We start from the raw sequence: 25,488 nt of genomic DNA on the forward strand, positions 1-25,488 counted from the left end.
CACAAGTTCTTTTCAATCCTTCCACACCAAATTCAGAGCTGACTCTTGCTTAAATTTGTACACTTGAAGAAAGTGGTGGTTATTACGATGTAGGTTGGAAAGGCATTTTAAATGCCATTTAGCATACTATAAGAAATAAACAAATCCATGTTTCAGTGATCATTCCTAATTAACATCTTTCTTTTCTCTTTTGTTTAAGAACCTATGTTATTAAGTTCTATTGTAATTACACTTCTACTTATGCAATTTTGTCACTGGTTATAACATCTCAGAACTCAGAGCTCAGAAAATTTAAAAAATAATTAAAAAAGGAAGACTATTTCAGATACTTGGAGGCAAGAATACACCATGTTTATTATGATAAGTTTTTTCCTGAAGCAAAAGATGTTTGCATTTCAGTCATTCTGGGAATTAGTTAATCTAAGGGATGGGAAGTGAGGGGATGGGGAAACTGAGGGGTTAGAAAGAATGAAGGAGAGAGACTGACTTTGTACTTCGACACTGAGAATGAGCAGTTTTTAGTAGTGGCATAATCTTCCCAGCCACCTATAAGTAGACCAGAAGGAAGTGGTATCACTAACTTCCCTCCACAAGTAGTAACAAGACAACTATGTATAAGGTCAAATGTATTGTTTGGGTATATATGAGGGAGCCTTCAAAAGTTCATGGAAAATGAGTATGAAAAAAAATCTATAAGTGCACTTAAATTTTTTTGCACTAAAATGAACTCATATTTTAATTGCATTTTCCATAAACTTTTTGAAGTACCTTTGTATTATACGCTGACTTATTTGTTGAATGAATGAATTACTGAATGAACGTAAACTGACACAATACATACAAAACATCCAGAGTGCGACTTGATTTAAACTCAGCTCTTTTGCGACTGCACTAAGCTCTACTATATCATGTATTCTATAACAATTTACAATGTGTAGACATTCTTTACACTTTATCTTCTCATTAATGTAGCATCTTTCCTCAGACACTTTCATATGCTGGCCTGAAAATTTATGAGATTTTAAATAAGAATAAAAGGCTAAAAAAGGAACAATCTCAGTGTTAACCTAGAGTCTTTAAATGGGAAGAGAAAAGAGATTTTAAGAAATAGTGGGATAGAGGCCAGCAGGTGACATGGTGGTTAAGGGTGCTGGACTCTCACATGGCTGACCAGCGTTCAAGTCCCAGACTGGTAGCTTGCCTTCTCACTTTCCCTCTGTCTCTCTCCCTCTCTGGCCAATTTAAATTAATTAATTAATTAGTTTTTAAAAAAAAGAGATAGTGGGATAAATAAAAATGAAGACAGAAATAGAAGCAGGGCAAGCAAGAGTGGTAGGGGAGGTTCCAGGATATCACGTGAAAATGCCCTGAACTCTTTAGCAAAGCGCTATCTCCCAGGCTGCGTGTTGTCGCACACAGTTTGACTTTTGATATCCCTAGAACACCTATCACTTTAACCATGTGAGTCTGCTCTTGCCTCACCTGTCCCTTTTAGTGTTTCTACACCTTTGCACGGGGGTCACTGTGAAATTCTCAGTTTCTCTACACCACTCTATCACATTCACCATGACATCTTCTGTCTCTACACTTTCTTTCCCTTGTTCATGGTGCCTGACTTCTTAGATGTTCACAAGTTCTTTTCAATCCTTCCACACCAAATTCAGAGCTGACTCTTGCTTAAATTTGTACACTTGAAGAAAGTGGTGGTTATTACGATGTAGGTTGGAAAGGCATTTTAAATGCCATTTAGCATACTATAAGAAATAAACAAATCCATGTTTCAGTGATCATTCCTAATTAACATCTTTCTTTTCTCTTTTGTTTAAGAACCTATGTTATTAAGTTCTATTGTAATTACACTTCTACTTATGCAATTTTGTCACTGGTTATAACATCTCAGAACTCAGAGCTCAGAAAATTTAAAAAATAATTAAAAAAGGAAGACTATTTCAGATACTTGGAGGCAAGAATACACCATGTTTATTATGATAAGTTTTTTCCTGAAGCAAAAGATGTTTGCATTTCAGTCATTCTGGGAATTAGTTAATCTAAGGGATGGGAAGTGAGGGGATGGGGAAACTGAGGGGTTAGAAAGAATGAAGGAGAGAGACTGACTTTGTACTTCGACACTGAGAATGAGCAGTTTTTAGTAGTGGCATAATCTTCCCAGCCACCTATAAGTAGACCAGAAGGAAGTGGTATCACTAACTTCCCTCCACAAGTAGTAACAAGACAACGAAGGCAATAATTTTTTAACAGAAAGAAAGCATTGACCCTCTCTGCTACTAAAGAGGACAAAAAGTTCCAGGAAATGGGACTTTGATACAGGAATCTTCCTGGACTCCTAACACCTGTAAACACTCATCAGGCCTCAGGAGAAGTTGCCAGTATATCTGCTATGAAGGGATCACTAAGGACAACGGCATTTGGCGCTCAGGATTAAAGTGCTACTCATCTAGCAGAGGGAGAAGTGGCTCCTGTCATTCCTGGGATAACCCACTGAAGCCTGGGCCACATGCAGGAACCTACTCAGGTGGTAGAACATTACTCTCCCTCGGGTGCTCTGGCTGCAAAGACTCCATTCTGGAGGTGGCCACCTGCATGTGCAGCCTGGTGTGGCTGGTTGAAGTTGCAGTCTGTAAACTCGGTCTCTAGGGGTGCCTTTGAGTGCCTGAGCTTCTGGAAACAGGTGGTTTGGGTAGCAAGAAAGAGAAGGCTGCTCCTTGCACAAATAAGCCACCCTAGGGAATCCTTAGGTATATTTACTGAGAATTACTCCAGGAAAGACTGGATTCCTGCTAATTGGGGCAAATGGGCAACTTAGGGCTAGAGTCATTCTAACATTGAAGGAAGTGTGACAGTATATAGAGTACTGTATTCATGAAAAGCACGGGACACTGATCCCTGTGGTGCATGTTGGTGCAGCTGTTTGCGATGTTTACACCCAGCATCTGATCTGATTGGGCCTAGACCTGTCCTCATAAGATGGTGACCCTACTCTACCAGTTGTAAATATTTTTAATATGGTTTAAGACACACTCAAATCTTTTTCCTATGTACTGAATACATTCTTACCTCATTTCTGCCTGCATAATTACTAATTCAATATAGAAGTTAACCAGAAATGTCAATTAGTGAAGAAAATAAAAGCAGAAATCACTAGCTAATATGCAATCAAATCTTGGTTCTACTTAAGTGACACATAAATGAAGGAATGACTTTTTCAGGTTGTTCCAATGAATTAAGAATTCTATAACTAGAAGAGTGGAACTATTAATTCAACTCTTTAATTTTATAAATAAATAGAGGCACATGTACCTATTTTCTCAAGATCACTTACTTATATAGGGATATACTTCTATGTATTGGGTTGTCGGAAAAGTCATGACTCATTTTTGCATAGAAAAGCATGACATGACTTTCCGACAACCTAATACATTTACTTTTTCCTCTCAGTAGCTCCATAAAAGTATTATCTTCCTGTCTGAAAATGAGAACATTGAGGATCACATCATTTGTGACTTGCTTAAAATACACAGAGCTCTAATACTCTTTTCCCTATTCTATTGGATCATCAGGAAATGAGACATGACTTTCCTGATGACTTAATAGTTAATCTGGGCCAAGTTTCAGGAGATCTGAGTTTATTCAACAACTAATGATCCTGTGTCTGACCCTGTTCTGTATTTAGGAACACAGTAGGGAATTACATAGACAAAACCTCTGCCATGATGGGACTTCTGTTCTGTTAGAAGGGACAGACAAACTTACAAATGAATAAATAATTTGATTTATCGTGTTTGAAGAAACTGAATAAGGTTCCACAATAGAAGGTGATTTGATACGGTGTATGTTGGGGTTGAGGTTTCTATAGAATCTCAAGTCTAGACACAGAAGTCAGGAAAGACTTCTACAAGGTGACATAGAAACAGAGACCTGAGAGATAATAGAGAGCTACGGGAAATAAAAAACAAAAAACCAGGAAGAGTGTTCTTTATGAAAAGAGAGGAATGGCAAGTACAAAAGTGTTGAAAGGGAAACATGGAGCAGCCGGTGGTGTGGTGGTTGGACTGCTGGACTCCCACATGGCTGATCGAAGTTCAGGTCCCGGACCTAGCAACTTGCTTCCTCTCTCTCTGGTTCTCTTAACTTGCCCTACAGCAAATTAAAAATAACAAGTAAAATTAAATAAAATTTATTTTTTTTATTTAAAAAAGGGAAACATGTTCAGTATGTTGAGGAACAAGGGAGTACTGGGACAAGAGGCCAGTGTGGAGAGAGAGCCTTGCAGGACGCAGGGGTCTGGTATCTCCTAAACAGTTCTAACCTGAGCTCTGTCACTAACTCCCTCTGTGAATCTGGGCATGTTGCTCTCAGAATTTTTTTGACATCGGTTTTTCTTTCACCCTGGAGGCTTGGAATTCCATGCTTATATAGTTGCAGGGTAATTTGTTCCTCTTGCATTAGTCATAATGACATTTAACCTGTAGCTTAAAATATTTAGTTCAGTATCAATAATAACATAAATAGCAGGTTCAATCTTTTATTTATTTAGTAGAGATTTTTGCTATAGGATGTATGTGCTCACCAGAGAGACAGAGAGACAGAAAGCGAGAAATCACCTCCCGGGGGGTAGAGCCACACCACCAATCCTCCTCCTCCAGTCTCTTCTTGGGATTTTGGGTACACACACACACACACACACACACGTGCCCAGAGTTAGTTTTAAGCCATCGAGTCTGGGACTCAACTACATGGGAGTCCAACTACATAACCATTACACCATCTGCTGGTCCTAGCAGGCTCATTCTTTTATGTGGGGAGGCAAAGTATAACTTACGTAGGAAACTGTTAATTACTAGATTTTAGACACCCAGGACTATGAAAAATTCCAGCCAGCCAGTTAGTTACCTTATATCTCACCTCCTACCCTCATCCCATTCCAACAAACACATCTGTGTTTAGTTGCTTGATAAGTAGTGTCTTATTAAAGGCTATTTATATCTTTAACCTAGCATGTAATAGCTATTTCCTATCAGTTTATTCATTGCAATTTCTGTTTTTCTTTACAGTTAGAAATGTGGGTTCAGGTCTTTTTATGTGATACTAGCTTACAGACTAATGAGAAAAAAAAAGACAACAGAAACTAAAATTATTCTCCTATAGATTGTACTACTGTAATTTCTCATTATAAAGCTGAATTTAAAGGCTCCTCTCTGAGAAATTATATAGTGATAAGAATAAAAATCCGATTGCTTATTTCAAACCATCATATCCCCTAATGCGGCATTGCCTAAGTTACTATGTTTTACTTTTGTATTTGACAACTCTGTCTTATTGACCATGTAGACAATCTTACTGAAACGGCATATTAAATATACACAGTACAGAATATGAAGTATTAAAGTAGTAAACTTTCAGAAAGTGAAGTTCTTAGAACTGTCAGAACTATGAAAGACTTCAAATTGATCATTAGTCCACTTATAATAAATGTCAAGTTTATATTTATGGGGAAACTCCCAAAAAAGTCAGCACCTACTTAACACTTAGGGAAAAAATGTAGAGACAACAAAGTATGAAATATATGAAGATACGTGCTTGTGTTTCTGAATGAAAGCTTATACATGTGTATAGCTATGAAAAAATGTATTTATAAAAGCTTTTGCCAACTGATCAATAAATATTAACATCCCCTCTTCCACAGAGTTAGAGATGGATACAACTGTCCCCTTTTCTCGAGGAGCTCATGATCTAGAGAAGAGATGAATGCATGAACAAGTTAGACCACATTGTGATAAGGACGCAACTAATGTATAAAGAAATGGTCATTAGAGCAGAGAGCAGAAAGCATTAATCATTCCTGGGGATGTGGAAGACTTTCCAGGGAAAATGACATTGTGGCCTGACCGTAAGGGATAAGTAGGATTTTTTTTCCTTTTTTAGACTAAGAAAGAGACGAAGGGTGCTTCACGCATGAACAAAAGCAGAGAAGTGACCACGTATAAGGGCAGGAGCTGACTCCAGGAATCACTGGATTGGTATAGGGGGGCTCTTTAAGAAGGCTACAGAAACTGCATATTATGCAAAGACAATGCATGGATTTCATTTTTCTTACATTACAATAAATCAATACTTTAATTCCACGTTTCTATGAACTTTTTGAAGCCCCCCTCACATGATACCAAAATAATGGACTAGAGAAGGTAGCCTGATAAGGGTCACATTGCTAAACTGACATGCTGAACTTCACTCTAGGTCCTCAGGGGAGCCTTTGAAGAGTTTTAGAAGGAAACAGCTGAGCTGGAGCTGGGACAGAGTATCCTAGAGGGAGGAGTCCAAAAAAGGGAGGCTAGTTAGAGTATCATCACTCATTCAGAAGCAGAGGCAGATCCAGAGCTGGAAGGAAAGAGGTAAGTTTGATAATTGTTGGGAGGTAAAAAAGGCCATCTTGGTTGATGACTGATTCAATGTGGATATTGAAGAAAGCGCTCAGTACTCAGAGGGAGATAGCATTTTGTGTTTTTCAAGCATCTCCTTACCCCGAACATGATGTTCCTTGCTTCCCCTTGCTCAGGTAGCTAGGGCCCTTTATTCTCTTCATTCTGAAATCTGTGTTATTACTAAGACATGGAAAGAAAATCGTCACTGTTACTGGATGGAAGTTCTAGGGCAGAATCTTGGTCTTGTTTACTCTTCTATTTCTAGTATGAAAACAGAGTCTGACATATCTTGGTGTCCAATAGATACTTGCTGAAATTTTTTTTTTGAGATGTTTTTGCTATAGGGCGCATGCGCTCACCAGATAGACAGAGAGAGACAGAGAGACAGAAAGCGAGAAATCACTTCCCAGGGGGGATGGCCATGCCGCAATCCTTTCTCCTCCATTCTCCTCCTGGGATCTTGAGCACGCACACACGTGTCCAGTGTGAGTTTAAGCCACCGGGTCCGGGGCTTGAACCGCGGTCAAATACGTGGGAGTCCAGTGACATAGCCATTATGCTAACTGCTGGTCCCGATACTTGCTGAATTTTTAAAAAGCTGGTAATGGAATTTTAAAAAGGAGTCTTGGAGTTGATGATACGTGTCAAAGTTTTGGGGCGAAAGGGTAAATGGCAGATTGATTTTTCTTGTCTTTCTGGCCTAGATAATGATGAGTAAATGACAGCTTGTGTTTAAACATCAAGAGCTGAGGGTCTGGCTAACCATCAGGTGTATATTAATTTTTCTTGTCTTTCTGGACTAGAAATAATCTCATAGGCCATGGTGGACAGAAAGGACAGGGCTCTAAGTCTGGCCACTTTAGGAGTCAGAATCACAGAGGGCAGAGGAATGACAGAACCTGAAGAGCAGCTTTGAGTAGGAAGACCTAGGGTCTCAGAGCCTGAGGACTGCAGGTGTAGGAGTAGGAGGACTGAGGCCTCACCTCCCTTTGGAATGCAGAGGAAGTCTCCACACCAGGATTGCAGAACAGCAGAGATGCCCAGATGGCATGGATGAGGGGGCTGAGAAAGTTCCCCAGGAGTCAGGCAGCCCAGAGTGGCACAGATGAGCATCTTACCTCAGACACAGGACAGAGCTTAGACCATTCTTCTTAACAGGTGGGAGTCAGAGTCTAAAGGGTAAGGGAGGGAGCACACTGAAAGTTTTGGCATTTGAGATTTTCACATTGAGTTTGGTAATTGAAAATTCAAAAGGGAAAGATCTATAAAAACTGTTTGGGGGACTTATGAGTTGGATTTCATTTAGCATTTTCTGAGAGAGTTCAACAAAAACCACAATTCGTTAAATATTATTTTTCATCTATCGTATTGTGCTCCCTGAAATACCACCTTACATGGAGTCACGTGAATCCTCGCTTCATCACATTAAGGCTTGCGCCTGGAAATACTTGAGAGGGCTTTTGGATATTCTGAGGTTCATCTGGGACTGATGTGATTATGGGAAGGGTGTCTCATTTCCAACCCTCCTTATGATGGTAATCGCTTACTGAGAGCAACCACCATACTCTTAATTCTTGGATGCCCATCCTCATAGTTTAATATCTTGAAAATCAGGTGTGTCTTAAAAACTTAATCATCAGCATTTTTCTGTGCTAGTAGTATCTATAATGTGCCTTAATATCAATGGCATCTCAGTTTAATAAAATATATTATATGCATCAGATATAAGGGGTCTTCACAAAGCTCATGGAAAATGCTATTATGAAACAAGTATGCATGGATTTCAGGGTTTTTTTTTTTTTTAACCTAAGCAAACTTGTACTTTAATTCCATGTTCCATGAGCTTTTTGAAATCCCTTTATACTATTCTGATCATTTTATGATCACTACCATCTTACAGACTAGAAACAGGCGTGAAGTTAATAACCCTCTGGAGGCCAGGGCATGTTGCGGAGCAGGGTGTTCAACTGGTCTTGCTTCAGACCTGACCTCAGGGTCATACACAGTGCTGTCTCTCAGGCTGGAGGCCAGAGGGTACCCTGGTAGGGGAGGCCAGCATGCTGAGTTATGTTTCTCTCATTCTTACAAGGAGTCCTTCAAGCAATTCTGTAGAGGTGGCACTGTTTTTGTTCCTATTTAATCTGACAAGAATACACGTTGAAAAGAGGTTAAGTAACTTAAGATCATACTGCTGGTAGGCAGAAGCCAGAAGTGGGATATTGGCCTGATGGTGGTCTGTCTTTATCGCCTAAGTAATAGACACATCTTTCGGAGGTAATCTGCTCTGTAAAAAGCACAGGAAAGCAGCATTGTCAGTTCAGACCATTTTGATATTTACAGAGGTATCTTATAAATGATCTTTGAAAAACAGTAACTACGCTGTGACTGACCACCAAAATGTATTTACTCTCTATACCAAGGAGACAAAACTAACCTTTATGAGTTTGAAGGCATTTATCTAAAACAAATTTGCCAGGCACTGGGATTAGGTTACAGTTCCATTTTGAAAGGCAACCACATAGTTACTTTAATAAGATCTTATATCCTGATGTTGGTTGGCAATAAATGCAGCCTGTATTATCAGCTCCCTGGAGTAACACAAAACAAAGATAAAACTCAGTTGAAACTAGAGGTGCTTATTAAATACAAACACACTTTAATTAATTGATCTTCATTAATTACTCTTTTAAAGACAATGTATAAATGGTTGATTATAGCAATAATAATGAATTGCTGATCCAGATTCTAGACATGCTACTTATTCTTCCTCATTCAAATACATTTGAGTCATAGACTTTCTTAGAGATTATATTTCTCAAATGATAATACCTGGTGTTTGTATGTTAATGCTAATTTTCTAACGATTGCAGAGCTTATTATATCCCTACAACCACAGTGTAAGGTAGGTCAAGCCAATGTATAGATCTCAATTTCCCAAATAATGAAATCCAGGCAAATAGAGGTTGATTGACTTGGCAAAGGTCACTGGCACTGCTGGTAAACCCAGGAACAGAATACTCACTTTCACACGCAGGCCAAGAAGGCTGGCATTTGAAAGGAGCTCTATACAATGTCACTTTCAATGCACTTAAGTGGATACTAGGCAAACAGACTTGCTTAACAATGTAACAATCATGCATTGAGTTTTGGTTATCAGGAATAAATGAAAGTTTCCAAAAGAATCTTTGTAGAATGGATTCACTGCTCTATTAATCAACAGGAGTTATTAGGAGAAGCATACCAGATATCAAACTTGTGATCTCTGGGCCTAAATTTAAATGATACATAATCATGGGGGTGAAAACATGAATTAAAAAATTTTTAAAAATGAACTTACAGGAGAAATTAACACACTTTCATGTATCCACCATGGCATAGCATTTATGAGCACGTTTTTGACAGTTTCATTGGAAGGGGCAGACAGGAAAAAGATGGTTCCTTTCTCTCTAAGCCAAGGGTCACAATGCCAGAGGCTGTGGAGCACAGGGATGAGTACTAGAAGGGAGGAAGGTCAGCAGAGCTGTTACCTTTTTGGGAGTGGGAAATTGTTTTTGTACTAATATATAACCTCAGTATTTACATACTGAAACATTTTTATTTTAAATCATGTTCACTTCATGTCCCTAGTGGGTTAGTTCAGATATTGTATTTTTTCTATGTGGGAGGGTTAATCTTGAACCTGTGGGGAGTGAACTGATCCCAGATTTCTCCAAATCCCTATTTCTTTGCCCCTAATTCTTATGTGTCCAAAGATAGTGAAGCAGACACACCTTTGTAGGAAGGAAGACACACTGATTTTTTAAAAAGTTAAATGTACCTCTAAGTATCTATGAAGTTCATGAAAGGGTAGTAAATGTAAAAGCCCAAATATCTGTGATCTAAAAAACCTGCTTTTAGCTCTAGATGTACATTCTCAAAGGGGGATCTGCACCAGTATACCTGGAAGTTGTGAAAAGTACAAATCCTTGGGCTCCACTTCAGGCTTACTAAATCAGACTCCAGAGACGTGGTCCAGCAATCTGTTTAAACACTATTTCCAGGAGATTCTGATGTTCAAGTCTGAAAACCACTGCTTAAGCTAGTGGTATTACTAGTCGCATTGCTGTTACGGGAACATGGAGGGTTACTTTCTGAAATGTGGTCTTCTAACTTCACACTCATACAATGCACTGATTTCTTATAATCTTTGCCCTTGAGAGCTAAGAAGAGTCTGATGAGAGGCCCTAGACCCGAGGGCTGTTTGCGCAATGCTCCTCTGCTTTTCAAAATCTCTCCCTCAGCCCAGTTCTCTTCCATCTGCCAAACTGTTTTTATTTCCTGAGATTTTGAGTATCTGGAGGTTACAAGGAGTAGGGAGGGCACTATTATTTTTATAAAAATTATTTACCAATCTACCCAATATTTAGAGGGCCCCTGCAAAGAATAAGGAATCACATTGTCAGGAAAGTCATGACCTGTTTTTCTATGCAAAAATGTATCGAGATTTTCCTGACAACCCAATAGTATTTCCCCACTAAATGTGGGCAAGAAAGGTGCTTGGTTAAAATAAAACTTACTAAAGAATAAAGAGATTTGAGGTGAGAGGCATGGGGAGAGAGAACTGAAATGGAAGGAGCAGAGTGGGAAGTGGAGAAGAGAGATTCGAGCGTACACTCCATCAGAGAGAGATGCACACCGGGGTCCCGTTTGGGAGGACACACACACTCTCATTAATATTATAATACCAGTTTGATATTTAAATAAATTCCTCAGACTTCTTTCCTCTGGTAGTAATAAAATATTGTGTTATCCTACACTTTTTACTAATTGTGTATTTTACCTTTGTGCTGCTTTTGAAAGCAGTTACGCAAAAACAAAACAAATATCCAAACTATGGGGTTTTACTTTTTTCAAATAGTATAAAATGACATAAAGTGACAAACTAAAGGTTAGAATATCTCCACAAAGTTCTGATTGAATAGAATATACACTTAAGTATTAATATTAAAAAGATGAGTAAGTTTTGGAAAAAAAAAAGTGACTTAGCGAATTCTTTTCTTCTCTAACAGATGTTTTAGTCTAAACAATAAGCACTTGAAATCTTTTATTACAGTACCCATGACAAAACAGTTTTATACAAAAACTGATGAAAGTATAAAGGAATAAAAACATGAAGTGACAGCACATTGTCTTTAAAGTATTGGGAGAGAACCAATATTTCTATAAACTCCCATGAAGAATTACAATGACAAGTATATTTCTATAGAAAGCAGTGGAGGGCAGGATATCATTTAAACAGGACACACTCCAAGTCATGTTCTTTATAAGGCAAGACCAGAGACATGAAGACAATCTTCAGTTTTTAAAATTTGATCACTTTATGCCTATACTTTCTGGAAAAATACTAACATTTTAAAAGAGGTTTTTATCTTATTGAGAGAGAGACCGACCGACCTGGACTGGGTCTTACATGCCTACACTACTGTAGCTGAGCCAAAAATTTCTTTGGATAAAATATGAGATCACTCTATCAAATGATCAACTTGACTCTGTCATAAATAACTTAAAAAGAAGGCGTCTGTTCCATATCTAAAAATTAGTTAGATAAAAAGTACCATAAAAATGAGCCTTTGCAAAGACCACGGTTTTTACCTTGTAAAACTGCTACAGCACTTCCTGTCAAGGCTCACAGCACAGCGAGACGTGACTGCCACCATGTGGAAGATGCATGCACTACAGCAAGAATATGTATTGATTTCAAAATCAAGTACATCTTCAATTCGATAAGAGAACTATCATAATCTTTATTATCAAATGCTATGGAAACAACAATATATTGTTAGGTCTTAGTTACTTTGTTCTAGATTAATGTGATGTTCACTTCTGGACACTGATACAGTATCAGCTAGTAAAATGCCCAAAAGGAAATTATTCCGTCTTGCTAGTCAAAGGCCGTTCCACGCATGAGCAGCATCTGTATTATCTGGGAGCTTACTGGAGGAGCAAAATCATGCCCCACCTCATATGCACTGGGTCAGAGCCTGCATGTTAGTAAGATCCCCAGGTGACCCATGTATACGCTGAGAGCAGAGAACCAGCATCCCAGTTCCTGACTCCCATCTCAGCTTTTGTTCTCCACCCACCCAACACAAGGGTAGGGACTTAACCCAACAACTCCAGATAACTAAGAAAAAAACAGGTGGCCTGATATGAATTACCTAATTAACTTGACTTCCCCTTTGTAATGTGGAAAGGAAATCCATTTTTTTTTATCAATTATTTTCTTAGTTTCAACTGATAAGTAAATACTATATTCAGGGGAAAAAAAGAAATTTTCTAGAAAAAAGGGCTGTTTAGTTTCAGGAGAGGTTAGAATATTTTATTTTGCCCAGTCAGAGCCCTTCAGCATAAAGAGACATTCATATACATATGTATGAACATTTTCCAGAAACATTAATTTATAATACATTTTTTAAAATACCAGCTTAACGGTATTTATTTACAAAAATATTACCTAATTTTAAACCTTTAGCTGTGATGACAGTTTGTAAAGTACAGGAATGCAAAATAACTACAAAGTTTAACACATTTTTAGTGTTTGCAATAGTGCTTTTCTTTCTTCTTCTTTTTTTTTTAACGAAACAGTACACAGACAATTTTTAACCATATTTCAAATGAATATTCCAGCAATTACCTCTGAGATAGTTCCTGGAGCTGAGCAAGATTTAAAAAACAAACTGAAGCAACTGAGAAATACCTGCATGTACAGTTTCAGGTATACATAAAGCTAGAGTCTATACCAAGCATGCTTGTCCCTGAAGCGGACAATGTTAGAAAAACTTAATCTTGCTCTTTTTCATAGTTTTTTGGTAATGCATTTACAATGAACCAATAGTATATAATTAGAAAGTAAAACATTTTTCTGGTTATAACTACCAAGTTGAGCAGAGGTCACACCTAAAGTACGGGTACAGTTTATTTACAAAAATAGTAATAATGATGATAAATAAAAAATAAAAAATTATATGATTTACCCTCTTTGCACTGCTTTCCACGGATACATCAAGTCTGTTTTCAACTCCTGACATTGTCTACAGTTGAAGCAGAGTTTAGACAACAGATAGCAAAAGTATAAAGAAAACCAAACTCCCAAGTAAATAGGATTCCATTGCCATTAATCTCTATCCATTTTAAATGCCTGAGTCAAATGACCTACCACGAATTAAGTATCAATTTAGTTATATCTCATACCCTATGGAAATTTTAAACTATGAGCCTCACTGTAAAATACAGGCATATCGACATTTGTGATTTTTCTGAAGTAAAGATTAAAATGAGGAGAGCACTCACACGTAGCCATGGACTACCGCACTCACTCTGTACATGAACTGTGCCTAATAATTTAAGATTGGATTAGTAACTGAAGAAAGCAATGTTAAAATCCTGATCATTGGGAAGTTATTAAAGTCACTTAATCCGGCTGAGAAAGATCGGCAAGAGTTTTCCCTTTAAGCGTTTTTTGGTTACAACTGTCTTCTGTCCACAAAACCTTTAAAAGTTCTGAGGCAGTAGTAAGATCATTAATATTCACAGGAAAAATAATCCCCATAGCACTTCACAAGAAATTGATCAGAATGATGAAAGTGCAATTAACAAAAGCTGTAAACATTATCTTCACATTCATTTTCAAATGAAAAAAAAAAAAAACAAAAACTTGTGGGCATAAATTTCAATCCAAATAAACAAACATCCTAAAGAAAAAAAAAAAAAAGACATTTTAAGATATAGGAGTGCTCTTTTTTTTTTTTCAAAGTAAATACAGATTAAAAAGTCTCAGAATATTGATCAAGTATCAAACTGATAAGGAACAAATTCTATAAACTACAAAATAAAAACCTTCATTGACAAAAATACATAAACTCTGTTTTCATTTTTTGGAAATTTATTTTTTAAAAAAGGTAGAAGAAAATACCTGGAAAACTATTTTAAATATATATATCTATATATATATCTATATTTTAAAACAATAATTAAGGTAGGCATCCAACAGCAAACTGTAGCTATTGAGAAAGATCTTGCAATTACTGTTGTGGGCATTTCCCCCCAAAACAAAATTAGTATTTATTTGAAAATGATCAATAGAGGAATGGTATCTCTCCTGTCATGTGTGAAGACTTTTAAATGATGCATGATTTTTTAAATAATCAATTGTATCTCGATATGAGATACCAGTATTTCTTATTATAAGCATAAAACATAACTTTTTGTATGGATAATATACATACTTTTAAAGTACTTTGACTTAAACTTAACAAGTTCACCATTTTTAAAATTAAAGAGTACATTTATAAAAGTTCTATTTTAAAACTAAAAGTGTCTTCTCTAGCAGTATGTATAAATATAACACATTACTATATGATCATGAGACAAATCTGAAAGTGTTGCAATAATTTAAGACCAAGAACACTGAAACATACAGCAGATGATCTTACTTTTGTTATTTTAAATCTTTGAAAACTATAAAACCCTACTGAAGGTTTTAAAACTGATCAGTTTGTTTAAGGTGCAGCTAGCAGCATATTCATGATTCTGGTATAGTTTATAAACATAGTCTTGATTAAACTGAGAAATGTGGATTAAACAATAATAAAAAGTTTTCATTACCTAAAAAAGTGCAGAAAAAATTCAAGTTTAAAGTTCAGTGCTCTTTATTTTGCAGAAACAAATAAACAAAATCCCAAAAGTTAAACTGTAAAATAAATCTTTGCCACAAAAATTTACCTTTGGATATAGCTTTTCTAATGTCACATGAGGAATGCCTTAAGCAAAACATGTATGGAATATAGAACTCAGGGTAAAACTTTAAACTCCAGAGTGTCTTCCATATATTCTCCCCACCTGTCCCTCCCAGCACCCCCCTAAGGGTAGTTAACACTTTCAGACTTGTTTAAAACACTCACATATCTACATTAAATAACTTCAGAGGAACCTACAATTGAGAAGTAAAAGAAGCAAAAGAAATGCTTCTTTCTTTAAAGTACTGTTCTTAAATTGTAAAATACTTACACATAATACCATAGACAAGTAGCAGCATTTTTTCACATCCATAAAAAAAAATCAAATTAAGACATTAGTAAAAGCTCAGTTGAACAATTTTTTTGAAACATTTTGTACAATTGAAATGCAAACAAAGATGATGCAAAATGTCAAATGAAAGCAATGTGCAGAATTACTCAAAATATAGGATTTCAAATAATGTTTTAAGCAAAGATATGTGTGTTTCAGTTCGGAAAGTAAAATGAACTGGGTCTATGGTACATACCAGGAAATCATTTTCTACTGACAAACTAGGAATCAATGAATACTTCAATGATGTTGGAGTCATGGACAAACGCAACAAAATAATGTTGAGGATATGGAGAAAGCACACGAAAATTGTTTTTCTGTTATTTTCTATTTGACTCTTTTTTTGTTGTTGTTAGTTTTCCTGAAATCTGGCTTGCTGGTGACTATTACTTTTTGCATTTATAAAGAAAAAAAAACAGAGATGCTATCTCTCAAATGACAATAAATTCCCTGGGTTAGTTATTACTGCAGACTATCTTATCTACAGACAGAATCAAGTAGAACTCTGAGAAACTTATTTCCTATACTCAAAAGTACTTTAAACTTTCTAATCCTAAGTGAGTCTCTAGTATGTTGTGCAAGATTTGTAGAATAACTTAAAAATAAAATAATTCAAAACACTAATTTAAAATTTTCTTATAAAATCCATCATAGTTAATGTATCTACTTCTCTATATGAAAACAATTACAAGATTGGTTCATTTTATATACAACAGGGAAAATGAAGCTGATATACAAGTAACAGAAAATAACACAGCAAATGAAATAACGGGAGCCAATACAACCCTCAACATGGACAGGGAATCAACCAATCTATTAATTACTAAATGTTTCTCACCTTCTTTAAATCCATAATTCTTGCCTTTATTGATGACAGTCATTAAACTGTGCCTTTAAAAAAGGATGTAATACCTCCTGTGATATATCATGGAACAATGGGATTCTAGATAATACATAATACAAATAAAGCAATTTGTAAATTGCTGAATGTTCATCAGACAGTGGACATTAATTAACCAGAAATATGTTATTTAGCAGTACCTTCTACAAATCCAAAAACTTTTGAAAATGACTATTTTTAAATAGATCTCTTGGCTTCATCCATGATCTCTATCACATACATTTATAGTCCCTACCCAATGGCATTTAAAGTAAATTTAATGTAAACTTTTGTATCCAGTAGTGCACATTTTAAAACGTAAACAAAAAAGCTTTATTAAAGAAAGGAGTAAAAAGGAAAAGATGCATAACAGACTGCGTGGAAAAGTTAAGATGTTCTACATATACCTTTAATGATCATATGGAACAGACAAACCACCACCACGTTTGCTATCAACGTGTGCTCTGATTCTCTCCTCGTAGAAAGAAATGCTTTAAACAGATTTTTAAAGACAGAATTTAAATTTCATTGACGTTAATTGTAATGCTTCTATTCTGCTCCTCCTTTGCTGCTTGAACAACAATCTATAGTCTCAGATTAGCCTGCATTATGGTGCTTACTTCCACATCCACCAAGAGGTTTCTTTCCCATTTGTAATGCCATTCTAGGAACGCTGTCCACTGCTGGTCTCAATTTGCACTGTATTCCAATCCAGAAATAATTTAGTTACCAAAGTGTACATGATTTCCTTTCCTTTTGGCTCTTTTAAACCTTGAAAGGATATGTACAGATTTATAGTATATTTCTACAGAAAATACTTGTAGGTCATTAAGACTAGACTCTTACATAGATAATTACTGACAAGAGATGCTTGTAATTCTCCATGCGATAGCATGTGCACTAAGATTTAAGTGGCTCATCACCTGAGTGTATTGGAACTGTTAGCAAATAAAGGGCATTTTAAAAAGGGAGCTGAGCATTTTACTGAAATGATGAAACTTTTTAAAGCAATTTTAATTAAATAATGCAAAGGTACATTTGGTTAAACATTTTATAAAAATTCAAGCAAAATTAAAAACTTAGCCAATTTCAACATTTCTACAAATTTAACCAGGAACTATTTTGGTCAAATCCACCATTAGCTGAATTTAATGATAACAAGGACAAAGAACATTGAAGTATTCTCCTCACCACAATGGAGGTTATTCTCACTTTCCACACTGCATAGCCACTACATGGAAACTCCCAGAATGATGAGCAATTCGGTCATGCTCTACACTTTTCTTTTCAATGAAAAGTGATGTATCGCCTTGTTTTGCTTTTGACAAAATATGAACTAAACACAAGTATATAATAACAAGAATCCAAGAGGAGCCCATACACAAGTCAACTATGTGTATGCTTTTATTATGTAAAGCCCACCATTCAGCTTATCTGTCTAAAGATGTGGTAATAAACAGTTTCTTTCTTTTTCACTAATGATACTGATGACCGGTCAGTTTAAGGGAGGAAAAGTCCAAGACAGCTGATTAATGCAGTCCAATGTCAAATATACCTATTCCGGCTCCTGGATGTCTGACTCACTGCCTCTCCCCCAAACAGGTCAAACACTGATGGCAGACACAATGGCACAACATCTTTTGGCATATGAAAGTTTAATACAGGAATGATCCAGGAAAAGTCCCTGCCACGTCACCTCATCCCTCTTTGCTTCTTCATCGGTCACACGTGACCTGCTTAGTTTCCAAACCTTCGACTCATAGCTGGCACACACCATTTACTCCAGTTTGAGTGTGTGCAAATACTCCTCAGTTGAAGCCACGTGACTGAGGTAAAAGTGCATGATTGTGCTAGGAAAGAACAGTGTTCAGTGATGAACACCCCATCAGTGTTAACTTTCCTAAATAAATCAATGAAATGAAAAAGGAAAACTGTTTTCCTTTTGGCTGAAGTAGTACTTAGTGGATTCTGGTTGTCAAAACTGGTACCACTTCTTATCTTTGTATTTCAACATCATCTAAAGGGGAAAACATAAGAAAAACATGTATTTAAGATGGAAGGACAACAATATTTATAACTTATAAATGGTTTTTATATTTTTCAAAATATCATATCATTCTGTAATATGATGCAGTATTTTTACATTGCTTACTTCTATGCAATTTATTGAAAACAATAATTACTGTTCTATTTAGAGGAAAAAAGACTACAACCATTAAGAAGTAGCTTAGAAGGGTCTCAAACAGCTTACAGATGTGACATGATTTTATGAACTATGCTAATGAACTATAAAGTAATTTTCAGTTCTCTAATTTGAACAAAAACTAATCCTTAAAGGACCTGGAGAACGAAAGTTTTAAAATCCTACTATTGCTGCCATCTTGAATTTACGGAGCACCTACTTGGAGTTAGACACCGTAATGAGGCACTTCCCCTACGTGGTTTCATTCGATCCCCACAACAGTTCTTGAATTAGGCATTATTCTTCTCCTCATTTTATAAATGAAGAAGTTGAAGTTTCTATGGGTTACCTAAAGTGCTACAGTGGTGAAACTGGGATTGAGCCCAGGAAACCTGATTTGAGAATCCATAATGACAACTACCTCAATGTGTTGTCTTTCTTTGCCTCTCAAATATGAATCAAGAACATTTGGAAGAAGAGGAACTTACCAATTCAAGACTGAGCTCATTACTAAATATTTAGAATATGGACATAATCTGAAATTGACTGAAGTGCTGTACACCTTAGACATCACAGTCAGGTGCAGGGTTGTGACAACAAAGATTCTGACCTATATTGAGGCCATCAGCCTCTATCTCAAGGGTCTGTGGTCTTGGTACAAATATGAACAAAGGATTTCTGAATCTTTCTGAAGCCCTAACAGGTTATCTCCCAGGTCAAATTACCTGTTTCATGCATCCTAGCTTTCAGCATTCTTGTGTAAGGAAGAGATGACTACTGATTGAAAAACGCAAAGAAGAATTAACTACCATAGCCTGGGAACTCATGTACAAAAAACTCTTGGATATAGACAGTTTCTTCAGAAACATTCAAAATGTCCACAAGGGCCAGGCTAAGAATGAAACATGTACATAACCCAGCGTAAAGCATCAAGGAATGGCAGATCTGTGTGTCAAAATGAAAAACGTGGATTTTAAATGCTCTTACATCAATTTTTAAGAGAACTTTCTGCTGGTCAAACAAAACATATTACTGAGAGAGCCAGTTAGGGATTCTTACTGTTCTAAGCTCTACCTTGATTTCCTAGGTCCATGAAAAGGAATTAGATTTCAATTTAGGTCTAGAGAGGATAAGAGTAGAAACCAGTGACTGTAAGAGAGCAGAATAATAATAATAATAAACACAAATAGTTTGCAAAGAGTCTCATGGTGAGTAGGTTCCTTCCAAATGCATAAACTTCAGTAAGAGACCAAAGGCTACTGAGTCGCCTTCTTATAATGGTTCCCTCTGGTGGCAAAAGTGGGAATTTGCAGTTGTACAAAAGATATGTGCAAAGATAGCTATAACAACACACTAATTTTCATACTTGCTTTATCTACGATTTTTGGTATAAATATCTGGTAGACATACCTCATGAGCATGTTTAGAAAAAGAATCTGCGCTTGATAACATGGCTGCAGTTCTTTCTTCCAGGTCACCAAGTTTTTGCCCTCTTTCATCTAGTGCCAGCCTGGCTCGTGCTAATTCACCAACTACTCCAGATGCTGCCCCTTTCACGCCTTCGATGCCACCAGGGCCAGGGATATGCTGTGCGAGACTCCGTGAGGCCTTTCCCGAGGACGACTCTCCAACTGAATGGATTTGATAAATGAAGAGTAACTCAAAAGATGAAAATTTTGTTCATATAAAAATTTTACTACATTAAAAACAATTTTTTCATGAAGTAGAAATATACTTGAAAATTGTACATATTTCACATTATAATTAATATTTCTCTTTTATGGCTTTAATAATTTTTAGATACTTTTTCAAACATGCAAAAATACAATGTACATTAGTAAGTATGTGAGAGTTCATACTGCAGGACTTTTGTTAAAAAAAAAGGTAGCATAGTGGTTAAAGTGCTGGACTCTCACATGGTCGACTGCAGCTTGAGTCCTGGAGCAGGCAGCTTGAAACTCACACTGGGTGTGTGTGCGTGTGTGCTTCTTGGAGGGAGTATGGAGGAGAAGGGGTTGCAGTGTGGCCATCTTCCTTGGGGAGTAATTTCTTTCTCTCTCTGTCTGCCTGTCTCTGGTGAGTGCATGCAACCTATAGTAAAAACAAAACAAAACAAAAGAAGGAGGGGGAGGGGAACTGACAATCTTTTCTTGAAATGAATGGGTATGCTGATACTAACTTAAGTAACAGTAAAAATCGCTCTTCGGTATGTAAAAAAAATAGAGATAAATTAATTTAAACATATTTAATTTCAGGGCCAGGTTGTGACACAGTACTAATGCAACTAGACCCACATGAGAAAGGTCCTGGGTGGGGTCCTAGGACTTCCCTGAACATCAGAGGTGTGCAAGCATATCCCTGATATTGGGGGAGGGGGGCTGGCTGTGATGGAGTGGATGACAGAGTGGAGATTCTATTAAGAAGACCTGTTTTGGGAACCAGCAGTTAGCGTAATGGCTATGTCACTGGACTCCCACGTAGTCGACCGCGGTTCGAGTCCCCGGACCTGGTGGCTTAAAACTCATGCAGGGTGCGTGTGCATGAGTGCCCAAGATCCTGAGAGGAGAATGGAGGAGAAGGGATTGCGGCGTGGCCTTCCGCCCTGGGGGTGATTTCTCGCTTTCTCTCAGTCTCTCTCTGTCTGTCTGGCGAGCGCATGTGCCCTATAGCGGAAACCTCTCCAAAAAAAGAAAAAAAAAAAAAAAACCTGTTTTTTTCTCTAACTCTCTCTCACATGAAAGAGCTAACAAACCTTAAAAAAAGATACTTATATTCAAATAAGTTGATTTAAATTTAAATATACAAATTTGGTTTACCTACTCCACAACTTTTCCTACTTAAAAAACAAAACAAACCAAAACAAAACAAAAAAAAACCAAAACTATCCTTAGGCTCAGAAGAATATTAAAAATTTACTTATTGGGCTGACAGATGGCATGGTGGTTAAGGGCGCTGGATTCCCACATGGCCCACCATGGTTCGAGTCCTGGACCTGGCAGCTTGCTTTCTCACTTTCTCTTTCTCTCTCCCACTCTGTCCCTCTCTGGTAAGTATGTATGTATGAATGAATGAATGAATGAATAAATAGTTAAATAATTCTTTAAAAAATTTAGTCATGATTCTATTTCAGTCTCCAAAAGATGTAAATATGTTGCATTTTTCTCCATTTATCTTAACATGTAACCAAATAAATCAAATTTTTCCTTCATTGTTTCTGTTCCCTTTGTAATTCATACCCTCAGTAGTTAGATCATTATACAAGTCTTAGATCTTAAATTCTTTAAAGGCTGATCCTAGGTTCCCTCTTCCCTCATCTAAACACTACTTAAAAAAATACGTGCACATATATGTATATTTTTATATATCACATATATAAAATTCACATACCATATTTGACATTAAAGTGAACAATTCAGTGATTTCTTTTTAAATTCACAAGCCTGTGCAGCCACCACCACACTGTCTAATTCAGAGTATTTAATCACTCTAACAGAAATCCTTGCCTGTTACCAGCAACTTTCATTCCCCTTCATACCAGTCTATGGCAACTGTCAAAAGACTCTCTGTCTCCATAAATTTGCCTACTATGAACATTTTCTATCAATGGATTCACATAATATGTGGCCTTTTGTGGCTAGCTTCTTTGACTGAGAATATACTGTAAAGTTCATTCATGCTGTAGCATGTATCAGTACTTCCTCCCTTTTTATGGCTGAGTAATAGATCATTTTATGGATAAACCATATTTTGCTTATATATTCATTAATTGACGGGCATGTCATGTAAGTTGTTTCTACGTTTTGCTATTATAGATAATATTACTATGAACATTTGTACACGTTTCTGTGTGAATGTATGTTTTCAACTGTCCTGGGTTATGCCTGCAGTGGGACTAGTGAATCATACAGTGACTAGGTTTATCTTTTTCAGAAACGGTCAGCTTTCCATAGAGGTAACACCATTTTACATCCCTACCAGCAATGTATGAAAGTTCCGTTTTCTCCATTCTTGCCAATATTTGTAAATGTGCACCTTCTTGATTATAGCCATCCTAGCAGAAATGACCATTTTTACTTGTCTTTCCGTAATAATTAATTGATATTCGGCATAGTTTCATGTACTATTGGTAATTTGTATATTTTCTCTGGAAAAATGCCTACTGGAAACTTTTGCCCATTTTACAATTAGAGTATTTTTTTTAAAATCATGAGTTGTTAAGAGTTCTTTATAATACTCTGAATACTAGGTTTATCGGATATCAGATATATGATTTGCAAATATTTTATCCATTTTTTTGGACTGTCTTTTCATTTTCTTGATAGTGTTCTTAGAAGCACAACATTTTGTAAATCTGATGGATTCTAATTCATCTGTCTTTTTTTGGCTGCTTATGATTTAGGTGTCACAGCTGAGAAAAATCCAAAGTCACAAAAATTTATACCTGTATTTTCTTCTGAGTCTTACATTTTTTTCTTACACTGATCCATTTTGAGTTAATTTTTATGAATGGTGTGAAGTTGGGGTCCAGATTCATTATTTTTGCATGGGGCTATCAAGTTGTCTCAACATCATTTGGTGAAAAGACCATTTTTTCGCCATCACATTTTCTTGGCATCCTTGAAATTAACTGACCATACATGTACAGATGTACTTTTAGACTCTCACTTCTATCCCATTCACCTACATATCTAATGGGCCACTGGAAAAGCCGTGACACACTTTTGCACAGAAAATATGTCACAGCTTCTCTGATGATCCAATATCTTTATACCAGTATCACACTGTTTTGAAGACTATAGCTTTGTAGTAAGTTTTGAAATAAGAATGTGTGAGTCCTTCAGTTTTTTCTTCTTTTTAAACAATTTTGTATGTGTATGTGGCTATTTTTGGGTTCCCTGCATTTTTGTATAGACCTTAAGAACCGCTTTTCTGCTTTCTGCAAAAAATCAGTTGGGATTTTGATAGGGATTGTACAGCATCTGTACAGCAATTTACAATATTAAGTCTTCAAATCCATGAACATATGAATGTTGAACTATGCTGATTTTTTAATACTATTTGTGGTAGAATGATGTCCCATACCCACCCCTAAAGATGGCCACATTCTAATCGCTGGAACCCATGAATGTTTTCTTACACAGAAAAGGGATTTTGTTGATTTGATTAAGGACCTAGATGGAGAGATTATCCTGTATTATCTTGGGAAGCCCATTCCAGTCACAAGGGTCTTTAAAAGCAAAAAGCTTTTCCCAGATGTGGGCAGACATAAGTCTAGAAAGATGTGATAGCTCCAGCTTTGGATGTTAACAAAAAGGCCATGGACCAAGGAATGTGGACGGTCTCCAGAAGCTGAGAAGACCAAGGAAGCATACTGTGCCCCAGAACCTCCAACAAGAAACAGCTCTGGCAACATCAGTAAGATCTGTCTTAATTTCAAACCCTCAAAACTGTAAGGTAATAAATGTGGGTTGTTTTAAGCCAACAAGTTTGTACCCATTTGTTAGCAGCAAAAGAAAACTAATACAGATAGGAATTTCAAAAACTTCATTTTTATTGTTAATATAAGTTAAATTTCCTTTTTTTTAATACTGAATATATCCAGAAGTTTGCTCAACTCTAGTTATTTTTAACAATTTGTATAGATTCTTTAGGGTTTTCTAAACATGTCATTGTGTCAATTATTCAATTATTTGCAAATGAGTGTTCTGTTTTCTCTTTCCCGTAATTGTATCTTTTACATAATTTTCCCTTTCTATATACCCTTTTGAGAGTTTAATTCAGTATCAAACTTATTTGGTAACAGTGGGCATTGTATTTCATTATTGATCTTTAAGAAAAAAATTCTAATATCTTCTAATGTTCCTGAATTAAGTGTGTTATTTATTGAGGTTTTTGGTAGCTAAACACTGTATAAGGTTTTACAGCTATAATTTATCACCTTAGTCTCAAGGACTCTCAATCATGAATGGATACTGGATTTTAACAGAGGGTCACTTCTGCATTTGTCTTGGTGGTCATGATTTTTCTCCTGAATTTGTCAATGGTGAATTATTGATTTTTTTATATTTTACTGATGAAATGATGAAACAACTTCAAAACCAAACTTAGTCTTGGTATATTATCTTGATTACATACTGTTAGATTTGATATAGCAACATTTTACCTCCAATTCTGTGTTTATATTTACAAGTAATATTTGACTATTTTCCCTTTCTCATACAATGCTGGTGTTTGATAAGACGGCTATGCTAATCTCACAAAATGAATTGATGAGTGTACTTTCTTTTTCTATTTCCTGAAAGGCTATGAAATAGAATTTTTTTTTTTTTTTTTACTGTAAATACTTGGCAGAACATATTACTGAAGCCCAGTTTCTGCAATGAGTTTACGCATTTTAAAATGACAGCTTCAATACCTAAAAGTCAGCCAGAAGCACAGACATAAGCACGCACACCCACCACATACAGGTCAACCTGGAAACTGACCTGATATTTCACATCTCTCCCGCCCTATGATGTGCTGTGTGACTCCTTTGTCACTGCAGCTGGCCTTTATTAGACATTTAAAGAATGAACTTTTGGCTTTTGTTATGAACTGAATGCTTGTGTCCCCTCAAAAGTCACATGTTGAAATTATTTGTTTTTTTAACTTTGAGATAGATACTCAGTTCAATAATTCTCATGGTTTCCTTTCCTAAATCTGAATATATACTTAAAGTTATACATTTCACTCATAGGTATTATTTTAGATGAATACTACTAGTTAAGGATTTTTTGACAGAGAAGTCATTCAAAAGTCTTTGTTTTCAAAAACAGGGATTTAAAATGATCTTTGTTATTGACTATAAGCATTACTGCACTATGATCAAATCACACATTCTT

At 36.3% G+C, this 25,488-nt stretch overlaps 1 protein-coding gene and 1 non-coding gene across 3 annotated transcripts in view; both read right to left on the minus strand.

Annotated features, from left to right (window-relative positions):
• Positions 1-10,094: 10,094 nt before the first annotated feature.
• Positions 10,095-10,223, minus strand: LOC114008992 (small nucleolar RNA SNORA38). Its single transcript, XR_003550478.1, has one exon. It is a non-coding gene; the product is annotated as a small nucleolar RNA SNORA38 (small nucleolar RNA).
• A 5,665-nt stretch (positions 10,224-15,888) lies between these two features.
• Positions 15,889-25,488, minus strand: part of STXBP5 (syntaxin binding protein 5) — a 174,201-nt gene continuing 164,601 nt past the window's right edge. For both annotated transcript variants that reach the window (XM_006154953.3, XM_006154952.3), the window contains 2 exons: positions 20,018-20,238; positions 15,889-18,442 (listed from right to left, as the gene is read on the minus strand). In XM_006154953.3, the coding sequence (XP_006155015.1) occupies positions 18,401-18,442; positions 20,018-20,238 (263 nt within the window). In that variant the 3' untranslated portion in view covers positions 15,889-18,400. The remainder of the gene's footprint in view (positions 18,443-20,017; positions 20,239-25,488) is intronic.

Source organism: Tupaia chinensis, unplaced genomic scaffold (assembly GCF_000334495.1).
Source record: "Tupaia chinensis unplaced genomic scaffold, TupChi_1.0 Scaffold000427_1, whole genome shotgun sequence".
NCBI lineage: Eukaryota > Metazoa > Chordata > Mammalia > Scandentia > Tupaiidae > Tupaia > Tupaia belangeri.